Raw genomic sequence first — 12,333 nt, forward strand, 5'->3', positions numbered from 1 at the left:
GAACCTGCCAATTTGAGATCAGAATGCCAGCGCTTTTCTGCCCGAGTTACTCAGCCCGGATTAAGAATTTAACCTCAACACTAGATTAATTAGTTAACTAATTAAAACTTGACAATAAATTCGGTTCAGAGAGTTCCAAGTTCGAATCCCGGTTAGGCTGTGGATTTTAACGGCGTATGGTTAATTTCTCTGGCTCTGGAACTGGGCGTTACTGTTCGTCTTAGTATACTTACAAATTACCAATTACCACACTAACATGCAATAGTGAATACATCCCTCCGCATATGGTTGGGGTTAGAAAGGGTAGCTGACCGTAAAACTGGGTGACATCCACATGTCATCCCGATCTCATTTAGGAGAAAATCCAGAAAGAACTAATTAACCAATATATGTCTGGATTCCCTGCTATCTGGTAGAATAAAACAGACCACTGAAATTGAGCCGCACGTAGCCTGAATGTCATCCATCGAAGTGCCTGCACACGATAGCTGGGGAAGGTCAAACGAACGCTTATCAATTTTTACACATCACTATTGTCAGTCATGTTGTAAAATCATAACTTCCAAGCTCTAGAACGTCAATAAATCATGTCCGTACCCACCTTTACAACAACCTGCTGTTACTTGTTCACACACAACTCGTCACATAAAACAAGGCGTTACTTCTGGTCCTTACTAATACTCTCTGTCATTCCTACCTCGTTAAAAATTAAACATAATTGTAAAAATAAAAAAGTACTGAAGCTTTTATAGGAGATACTAATTAATATGGTTGCAGAGAAGGGTAAAGTAAATGTAAATGTTACATCAAAGAGAGGATATTACATCTAGAGTGTAGTTAAAATGGCAAATAACGCACTTATTTTAACCAGCTTCCCTTCTCCGAGAACTGATTAATTCCAGGAATAAACGTTCTCTGATATTTAAAATGGCTTAAATAAACATCTTTATAATCTACCTTACATCATCCATGTAAACCGTGAAACAAGTTCCGGATTTTAAATACTGTGACTGGTATCACGCTTCACAACTGCTTCAGTAATAAAAAACTGAACTAACGTGTTCCATTCTTTTCATTACTAGAAACCATCAACAGATCATGTAAAAATCCCTTGGTATTGTTTTCACAGACAGTGATCAGAATTCGTTAGCATCATTAAATACAAGAATTGACTAACCTAAAAGCGCTTTCTGAGGGGAGGTACCGATAATACGTATGGTCAAAAGATTTCGTTTTCGAAAATTCATACTCTAGGCGACTCTTGGTGTCTAAACTTTGTAATGTTAGTCAGATATTGTTTGCACGCTATCCTCATTAGCGAGCGGAATATAAAGTGATCCAGGTCCGCGTCACCTGCTGAGTTCTCAGAAAATGCATTGTTGCCTCTATTGCTAGTACGCTCATGTGATCATGCGATTGTAAACCAGAAATGTAAATGAAAGACAATTGGCCCCTTGTTCTTAACTGCCCTATTGAATGTAACTGTTGCACGCGCAAACATTACTGAAACAGAACGGTTGTTGCGAACACCGCTATAAGCTCCTGACCGGGCGAGTTGGCCATGCGGTTAGGATCGAACAGCTGTGAGCTTGCATCCGGGAGATAGTAGGTTCGAACCCCACTGTTGGCAGGCCTGAAGATGGCTTTCCGTGGTTTCCCATTTTCACATTGGGAAAATGGTGGGGCTGTACTTTAATTAAGGCCACGGCCTCTTCCTTCCCACTCCCAGGCCTATCCTGTCCCATCGTCGCCATAAATACTATCTGTGTCGCTACGACGTAAAACAAATAGTAAAAAAAAAAAGCTCCTGAACGACACTCAAATATTGCAACGCTCACTCCACGTAGAGTAGGCGTGGTTACGGTGGTATGCTGCTACTGGAGAATAAGACAAATAAAATCAGCTTGTTAATGTGTTGAGGAGAAGCAGGTCCCAACACTCCACTAATATTGTCACTTGCTGTTACCGGTCGTTAACGACCTAGTGTCCGACTCATTGGCTGAATGGTCAACGTACTGGCCTTCGATTCAGAGGGTCCCGGGTTCGATTCCCGGCTGGGTCGGGGATTTTAACCTTCATTGGTTAATTCCAGTGGCTCGGCGGCTGGGTGCTTGTGCTGTTCCCAACATCCCTGCAACTCACACACCACACATAACACTATCCTCCACCACAATAACACGCAGTTACCTACACATGGCAGATGCCGCGCACTCTCATCGGAGGGTCTGCCTTACAAGGGCTGCACCCGACTAGAAATAGCCACACGAAATTAAATTATATTAACGACCTAGTGCGTTTTAAAACGCGATGCTTAGCAAGTCGCATTGAAAACAAAGCGAACAGGTGTGTAAATTTGGCAATATGGTTTGTTTTCGTTTGTGTTTATTTTTGTAATTACAGTAATAATTACAGTACAATGCTTTCGCAAGTGGTAATGGGGTAATCAGTCATCGATTAGTCATCGCTCTTGAATTGGACAGGAATGCCCTAGCCGATTTGGTTAAAGAATCTGCTCGGTTCACCCGAAAAGACGTTGGTCAGAACACCCCCCCCCCCCCCCCCCCAGTTTCCACTTCTGGAGAGGTACATGGCCCTGGGGTTCACTCAGCCCATAACAAAAATAAGTACCATGTTAATAGTGCATGAGGCAGAGGTGACTCGGCTGAGAGTTTAACACTCCTTCCCGTTAAGTTCCGCAATCTTTATTTCCTTTTCCCCAAGGGCTTCCATAGCCTGTAAGGGGATGGGTTTGATTTTGGTTCCTTGAAAGGTAACAGAGGGGTTTTATAAAACACTGCGACAAGGGTTAAGAAAAATGTTAAGAATAAAAATTGAGAGGTGTGACAGCCAAGTGGTACCGTCCTTGGTTTCTCACCAGGATATCATGGTTCGAATCTCGTCCAAGACTTATGAAATTTTTGAAATGATAAATTTACGTCGCTATGGTTCTGATTCCACATAAATCTGGGTTTCCTATGGCTATAATGACGAAAGCAACAGTCTTACATACAAGAAATAAATCCTCTCCAAAGCTAATCAAAATGAAACAGGAATTATTATTATTATTATTATTATTATTATTATTATTATTATTATTATTATTATTATTAACAAATACATCGCAAATGGGAAATATCCCGATGGCAAACGTCATTTGCAGTAGTGTAATAATAAAGTAAACATAATTAGCCAACAAACAAACAAACAAAAAAACAAACAAACAAACAAACAACAAGAGTACAACAAGCAATTCCATGGAAAGGAAATATTACAAGAAATACTACTAGTTTAACTTTCTAAATCCAGCGCCATTATATACAAATTCACACACAATTTAAGTAGTTCCAGTACTTAATATTATGGCTTACAATACTATAGGTTGAACTTACTACTAGCTTAACACTACAAGTGAAAATAAAGTAAAGTTAAAAACATAACTACCCAACAACTACAACAACAGGAGTACAAAAGGCAATTCGATGGAAAAAGAATTACAATAAATACTACTAGTTTAACATTCTAAATCCAGCATCATCATATACAGTTTCATACACAATTATTTCCAGTACTTAACACTATGGCTTACAAAACTGCTGTGTATGTTCAGCTTACTACTAGCTTAACATTAAAAGTTATAATAAAGTAAGGTTAAAACATAATTACCCAACAACAACAAACAAGTAAACAAACAATCAAACAAACAAACAAACAAACAACAAGCAATTCCATAATTAGAAAAGGGCATGTTCGAGGAATGCGTAGGCCTCGCAGTCTAGGATTAGTGAGCATACCTTTTTAGCCGGAGTCCCCGATTTCGATTCCTGGCCAGGCCTGGGGACTGGTTCGGCAAGGCTCATACAGACTGCGTGAGAACGTTTGGGGAGCTATCTGACGATCAAATAGTGGCCCCGGTTTATAAATACAAGAACAACGGGCAGAGGGGATTCGTCGTGATGAACATGCGTCACCCTGTAATCTGCAAGTTGTCTGAATGGGCAGTAGTCACATGGTGGGCCACGGCCCAAGGACTGTACCGTCATAGACTTTGGTTACTAAATTCACACTATAGTTTTGAGCGATATATTTCTCAACACGGAAATTCAGGCCTAGCACGTCTTTATCCCCCTCGGCTAGAGAGCCCCTAAAATGCGTTAATGCAGGACTGCTTGAACTTCAAAATATGAATTATTTTAAAAGTGATTTTTATAATATTTTGTCATAGAATCGAATATTGTTCAACATTATTATTTGTGTGGTTTCTAAACATGGTTTATTTCGAAAACCAGTCATCTTCACTTTTTGTTTTAATGTTTACTGTTCCTTATTTCCTATCCTTTTAACGTAGGCAAGGCAAAGGTGTATTCTGCCAGAAGGCAGGTCCGAACCTCTGAAGAGGTGTGCCTGAGCCGGAATTTACGTACGGTAGGGTGGCCAGTTCCTTTCCGCTCCTCCATTCCCTTACCCACCACCAACAGTGCGTGGCAACCCATCCAGATCTTGACCAAGCCCAATGTTACTTAACTTCGGAGATCTCACGGGATCCGGTGTTGCAACACGGCTACGGCCGTTGGCCCTTTTAACGTAAATACATCGTTTATACCGTCAACAAGACATCTTCCTCTACTGTGTATAAAGAATACTGAACCATGAAATATCTAACTGGTTTGAATGTCCAGGAGATAACTTGTTTCCCAACTAAATCCGAAAATACCACCAAAGCGTTATAAGAAAACTGTAGTATATCATCAAAGTTATTTCATGGAAAAGCAAAGAATTAAAGTAAAACATCCTGAATCTGAGGATGTTCTTGTAGAACGAAACATGTCTTTCTTTGTTTAATAGTGTGTATTTTTATGAATGAATGTTATATTTAGTGTTTTCGACAAACTGAAAAGATTTGAAGTTACGTTAACTAAGTCGATACTGGAAAATATGGGTCCGTTCTTAACAAACAAAAAACTCTTTTTTTGCTATTTGTTTAACGTCGCACTAACACATCGAAGGTTTTCGGCGACGGAAGGGTGAGAGATTGGGAAGGTAGCGGCCGTGGCCTTCATTAAGGTACAGCTCCAGCATTTGCCTGGTGTGAAAATGGGAAACCACGGAAAACCATCTTCAGGGCTGCCGACAGTGGGGTTCGAACCCACTAGCTCCCGAATGCAAGCTCACAGCTGCGCGACCCTAACCGCACGGCCACTTGCTCGGTCAAAAAACATTTATGACTGGCCTACCACTGTTAACAATGATACTCCAGAATTCTGAAACGAATGACGTAATAACGATGCATCTAGGTCAAATATTCATGCAGTTAGGTTAGCGTATTGACTACTTTATGTGTATATTGACATTTTTCCTTTGGTTCTTGTGTTAAGTATCTACAACAGATACGGAGAAAGGACCCGCGCTGCTCCGTAGTACTCGTTATAAATAAGTCAGAATAGCTACGTGTCTTCATATAAAATTGTTCCAATTTCCTAAACGTTTACTTTTGGAATTTTTAATAACTTTTAAATATGTGTGAAGAGGATTTTTGTAGATTTCTTTATTGTAACGTTGATTGATATTTACGAACTTTCTGCTTTACAATGTATTCTACGTTGCGCCGACACATATAGGCCTTAGCGACGATGGGGTAGGAAAGGGCTAATAGTGGGAAGGAAGGAAGCAACCGTGGCCTTAATTAAGGTACAGATGTCGTCGGGACTCTCACCAATCAGCCAAGCGAACTCGAAAACTGACAATTCATTATTAATCTCGGTCATTTTGTACATTTCTTTTCTCATCCCTTCTGACCCGCATGCTAATGGAGGCTGAACTTGGACTTAAACGGCATCCAGAGTGTCGCAATTCATCTCTGTAACTCCGAAAATGATGGATTCGACACTAATGTAAGTTAGGTCGTTTTTGATTATTTTTACAATGTGTGTTACTCCCACGGTATTTCTCTCCGAGTAGTATCACCAGGTGTCTGCATAAGTCTTTTCCCGTTTCACTAAGAGATGGCGCCAGCGAACAGTACGCAGCGTACGTCAGTTTGTTCGTCTGACATTAACCTACCAACACACACAAGTTGAGTCCGCCAAACACTAGCGTCTGTGTTGTATCGTTCAGTGATCATGTCGACATTTGTGCCTGAGAAAGAACATTTGCGGCACGCATTGCTTTTCTTATTTAATCAAAAGAAAAAGGCTGTGGAAAGTCAACGTTTGTTGGTAGAAACATATGGTGAACGCGCTCTATCGATTAGAACATGTGAGACATGGTTTCAACAATTTCGTGGGTAGATGCAGAGTGCGTTGTTGTCCCATATGCTCTGTACTCTGACCGGCCAACCGAGCATAGGAAAGTTGGCCACGGCTCTACCGTGGCTCTACGCCTCTGCATTCGGGAGACGGGCCTGGGGCACAGTGCCGGACTTCACTCCTGATCCCACCCGTCGGCTGTCCTGAGAATGGTTTTCCGTGGTTTTCCATTCTCCTGCACTAAGGCGAATGCCGGGACAGTTCGTAATATAGGCCCCCTTACCTTCTCGCACCGTAACAAATCTCCCGGCTTAAGAGACGGCGTCACCGTCTAAGAGGCCCGCCTCCCCCTTCAGGGGAGGAATGAAAACGTTTTTTAGTAGTAGTAGTAGTAGTAGTCGACAATTTAAAAGTGGTGATTTCAATGTGAAATGCAGTGCGCTCTCCGGTAGCGGTATTGTGTATTATGAACTCTTGAAACCCCGGCAAAACCGTTAATGCACAACACTATCGCCAACAAATGATTAATTTAAATCACACATTGATCGAAAGACGACCGGAATGGGCCAGAATACATGCAAAGTGATTTTGTTACACGACAATGAGCCGTTTTACAGAGCAAAACCAGAGAAAGACACCTTGGATGGGGCATCCTTCCGCACCCGCCATACTCCCCGACCTGGCATCATCTGACTATCACCTCTTCGCACCAATGGGACACGCGCTCGCAGAGCAGCACTTCAGCAATTTCGAGGAAGTTGGAAAATGCCTCGACGAATGGTTTTCCGCAAAAGACAAGCAGTTTTCTGGCATGGTATTCATAACTTACCTGAAAGACGGGGAAGTTTATAGAAGCCGATGGCCAATATTTTGAATAAACAAAAGATTAATATCCCTTGAAAATTACGAGTTTTCTTTACCACAAAAACCGGCAAAAAGTTATGCATACACCTGATAAGACAAGTGTGTACCTCGTTTGGTTGAAATTGCTGGTTTGCCTATAGCCACCGTCATTTTTAATCGTGTAGCTTCGCCGATATCTTAACGTAAACGGGCCGATGACCTAGATGTTAGGCCCCTTTCAACTGCAAGCATCATCACCTTTACTTTATCGTTCCGTGACTGTATGCAACCAGATACGTTCAGATTGTGTTGCGGGCTAGGGTAAGCATTCGCCTGCAATTATTGGAGTGATCTTTAAATGATTTGATTTTAGGATCACTTAAAGTTGACTGAACTTCGAGATATATCGAAGCCCTATGATTCACCGGCAGGTAATTCCGGAGAAAATTAAAAATTAATTAATTAAATCGGTCCAGGCGAACGGATGGACGGACTGGACAAAGCTGCTTTTAGTACTCTTTTTTAATATATAGATTTGTAACTTTTTAATGGTTTCTTTAATAATCTGAGCGAAAATAAAAGGATCAGTAAAAATATTCAATAGGTTTCAATGTTACTCCACTTCAAATCATTTATGTATTTAAAAAATGAAAACAAGCCATCCAAACATTCTGAAACATCGAAAAACATTAACCAATATTGTTAGATGGTATCTTGTGTAATTAAATCTACTTGAGCTCGTAAAAGATAAAAATAAATAAACCTCTGTACGTCTATTGTATAAGATATTGAAAACGGTTCGGGTTCTTTTATCTCCGCTGCAAAATGAGATTTGATAGAGATGGTTATTCTTCGAACGCATCTATTTAATTCATGTCCATTCTGTTTTAAAATAACTAGTCTATTGTATTTCATTTCAGTGTACTCTCTGGAACTGAGTCAATGTGACAACATGGTGATGAGGACGTACTACGAGGACATAGGGTGTGTTCCTGGCGGAGACGAGCCATGTCCTTCTAGTTACAACTGTGGTGAGTTAATTCCTCAGTAAGGCGTTATCTATATATATATATATATAAAATAAGAGTTTTGTCACTACACTGCTCAGAATTTAAAAAGAATGACATTTCTGTATCAGTCGTGTCCACAGTAAGAAGGAAATGCACTTTTTAATTTTCCGTAATTTCCGTAATGTCTGTCTGTCTGTCTGTCTGTCTGTCTGTCTGTCTGTCTGTCTGTCTGTCTGTCTGTCTGTCTGTCTGTCTGTCTGTCTGTCTGTCTGTCTGTCTGTCTGTCTGTCTGTCTGTCTGTCTGTCTGTCTGTCTGTCTGTCTGTCTGTCTTATGTACACGCATCACGAGAAAACGGCTGAAGAGAATTTAATAAAAATCGGTATGTAAAGTCGGGGGTGAGCAAAGGGCCAGGAGTGTGAAGGAAGTGGCCTTGGCCTTAATGAAGGTACAGCCCCAGCATTTGCCTGGTGTGAAAATGGGAAAACTCGGAATACCAAATCAGGGCTGCCAACAGTTGGGTTCGAATCCACTATATCCCGGATGCAAGCTCACAGCTGCGCGTCCCTAACACAACGGCTCAACTCTCTCGGTCGTACAGAGTGTAACAGCCTGCCTGAATATTGGCGGGAAGTAGCTGGGGAGTTAGATAACTTTCTTCTTTAGCATGCCATTTCTCTGGTTCATAAATTTTCTGATACTACCGGGACTGGTACGTAACACAGTGGTTCATCATAGCATTCGAGCTATTCAATCCCTTCTCTGAGACACTGATTGGAATGAGCAGTGTGGATATAACGGAATAATGGAAGAGGAGTGTTCACGGCTGTCTGTGGCCTGGTCCTTCCAGCTCCAGGACTTTGGACTGTTAGATCGGCACCGTAGTACTGTTCTTTGATAGTGAGAAAATGTGCGGTTTTTCATTTGATTGAGTGATTTATGTGATAACATTGCTTTTAATCGCTACACTTCTACCGACGTTTTTGTAGTGACCTGTGTTGACTTCAGTTAGGAAAACCAAAAAGTCTGTCTTTCTGAGAATCCCGTTGCGAAGCACGGGTACATCAGCTAGTTTGATACTATGTAGCCCTAAACATGTCGAGTATAGAAATGTTTTCTTTGCCAGTTGGTTAATAAACATCATGGCAGTTCAGAGCGGACTAATATCTTTCCTTTCTTTCCCCAAGGTTGACTTCACCCTAGATTTTATCTACCGTCTTCAGCAGGCAGTTTTAGGAGCAAGGAGCAGTCACCTCATATACCTTATATATACATCGAAATTATAGTGTATAGTGAAATCTACTGAATGAGAGAGGAAGACACCATCTAAAGTTTGCCTGCAGTTGGAAGAGGAAAGGAGAGAAAGCCATTTCGAGTATAGAACACGGTGAAATTCGAACTCACCTGTCTCTCAAACTCTCAAATCTATAAATAGTGGCTGTCATGATCAAAAATATATTACACGGAAACATTGTTGGGTTTTAGAATACATCGTTATCAGTATTATATGTTGATAAATTCATAAGAATTCTGACAGTTATTAATGCCGGAAAGCAAAACTTTAGCGGTCGAATCCAATGTGAGGATGAGTCCGCTGAAGTTCTTTGCGTACGTGGTACGTACAATACTTTTAAATAAGAGCTCTGTAAATTTCATGATGAAAGTAAAAGTTTAAAAAACCCACATTGAGTCAGATATTCTCATATTCGTTGCGTATTTAAATTGAAGTGTAGGGATTCCCACCCATGTCAGGAATTTTTACCTGGATCTGAGGGCTGTTTCGAGGTCCCCTCAGCCTACGTGATTACAATTGACGGTGAGGTAGAGGCCCCGGTCTAGAAAGCCAAAAGTAACGGCCGAGACGATTCGTTGAGCTGACCACACGACACCTCGTAATCTGCAGGCCTTCGAACTGAGCAACGGTCACTTGGTAGGCCAAGACCCTTCGGGGCTGTTGCGCCATGGGGTTTGGTTTGGATTGGATTTAAATTGAAGTACGTCATGCAACGATATTTGTTAATCAGTTTGATTACTTATTTTGTTTAAGAATCCACTAGAGTGCTACTATGACGGGGCCGCTAACATTCCATTTTTCAGACTTTTGTCAATCTTAAAAGCAGCGGTTTTAGAAAGCATACACAAAAAATGTCATTGAGAGGATCATAGTCACAAGAAATAAGAAATTTACACTCTTAGATGTATGATGATGTCAAGTTGGGTGATGTAATTGCTGCTGTACAACTAAATTCTTAAATACATCATGGATGGATGTTAATTTTAGTTGTTACAGATGTAATCGATCATCATTGTATATGAGGGAGTTTAAGGTAAAGGTTTAGACACTACGTGTAAAATTACATGGCAACTTACAGAAGGAGGCCTATTATGTACGAGTAGTAGGGAAGAAAATCATTCCTTCGATTTATACATTTTGATAATGTGGTAAATACCACAAGGAAGAAAGGAAACACTTCTCAGTACAAATCGTGAAGGACCTTGAGGTGGAGGTAAAGGTTCCCACTGTTCGTACCCCCTGGCAGTAAGTCCTATGCCTAGCGAACTTCACTCCCCCCTCTCCTGCCAAGAATTAATCAGGTATAGACTGAGTGAACCTCTGAGCCATGTAATTCTCTAGAAATGAAAGTGCGGTTTCTAAATTTCTCAACTCCACACGCACGATCGAACACACATCCTTCCAAGTGGAATGAGCACGCATTTGCTGCCCCTGTTAGGCTACAAGTAAGTACGCGATATTTCATGTGTTTACGACCCCTAAGAACGCGTACAAAACCACCAGCTTCTTCTTCTTCTTCTTCTTCTGCTTCTTCTTCAGATCTTGATGTTTGACTTTATCCTGCCGAATGGCAGACATTCACTTTAGTTGTATTGAGGTTTCCTTCAACATCCCTTCATTCAAGGTTTTATGAGATAATCCTGAAACTGTATAATCTTCTTCCGTTTGCCCTCCAGCATTCCTCCTGCTGCGTAGTTTCATATCAGTTCATTCATTTTGCAGTGATCACCGGTCCGCTGCCTCCCTCTTGGAATTCTGTGCTTTTCCACTCCAATCACTCCACCTCCAGCTATCTCAGACTATTAATATTATTTAAGATTGGATAATAGACATTCATGTTGGTTATAGATGCTGCTCTGAGAAGCCTCAGTCCAGGAGATGGAGCGTGCCTGTACAAAAACAAAGTCGTCCAGAACGGAAAATCTTTCGATAGTGGAGAACCCTGCAGTGGTCAATGTATCTGCCGTGTGGATGATGACGGCGTGTGAGTAATCTGAATTTTTATATCCTAATACCTACAAATAAATCAATACTGTTAGCAAGTAATTTACACGCATCTCAAATACATTCCAACCAAGTACCTGATCCAATCCAAGTCATTGCACGCCAGCTAAGCCATGCATCACTGACCGGGCATCCTGAGCCGGATTTAATATTCCCTAGCGTGACGAGTTCCTTTCCGCTCTTCCTCGTGCTAACAGCAAATGGACTACCCATCCAAGTGGTGACTACGCCCAATGTTGCTTTACTTCCGAGGTCTCACGAGATCCGGTTTTTCAACATGGCTACGATTTTGGTTCAAATACATTATTACAGCAAATTACAGATCCCGCTTGTAGGCGTCGTTGACTTGAATTCGCTATCATATTGATATGTCAATGTATTGATATTGTATTTTTAAAATGAAACGTTCTATTAAACATTCCTTGTGCTTACTTTGCTTTGCTCCTCTTGTTACAGAGTAAATTCATCCCTTTTTCAACACAGTGGAGGACAAATTTGTAACGTCCTCAGTTAATCGCTCCGGTTATTCGTTTCTTCGAAGGTATTCTCAAATCATAAAGTGAAAAATTATTAGTGAATCACGTATAGGCCTACATATTGTTAACCTTTTAAATTATTCTTCGATTTATTCATTTTGCTACTCAGGATACAACATGCTGGTCAAAAGGTGTCCTGTTTAGTCGTCTCTTACGACTATGAAGGGAAAAGGAATATAAGGGACTATTTATATCAAGACAATAAGGAAATGAAGAATGGATCTGTCAGGGTGAGGGAAGGAGAAAGGGAGTTAATGAAAGATATTCCAGACGTCTGATACCTTATTGCAGTCGTAGGGAAGGAGACGAAAGATTGACCGAGCAAAGTGGACATAAAATATGGAGGGAAGAGGCCAGCACTAGTGAATAACAGCAAAGTTAGGCTCGGGTCGGCAATCATATTCG

The 12,333-nt window shown here is 41.0% G+C and overlaps 1 protein-coding gene across 1 annotated transcript in view; it reads left to right on the forward strand.

Moving 5' to 3' along the window:
• Positions 1–12,333, forward strand: part of LOC136877104 (uncharacterized) — a 168,067-nt gene that overhangs the window by 84,304 nt on the left and 71,430 nt on the right. The window contains exons 2-3 of the mRNA XM_068225426.1: positions 8,006–8,116; positions 11,237–11,372. Coding sequence (XP_068081527.1) covers positions 8,006–8,116; positions 11,237–11,372 — 247 coding nt within the window. The remainder of the gene's footprint in view (positions 1–8,005; positions 8,117–11,236; positions 11,373–12,333) is intronic.

This window comes from Anabrus simplex, chromosome 1 (assembly GCF_040414725.1).
Source record: "Anabrus simplex isolate iqAnaSimp1 chromosome 1, ASM4041472v1, whole genome shotgun sequence".
Lineage (NCBI taxonomy): Eukaryota > Metazoa > Arthropoda > Insecta > Orthoptera > Tettigoniidae > Anabrus > Anabrus simplex.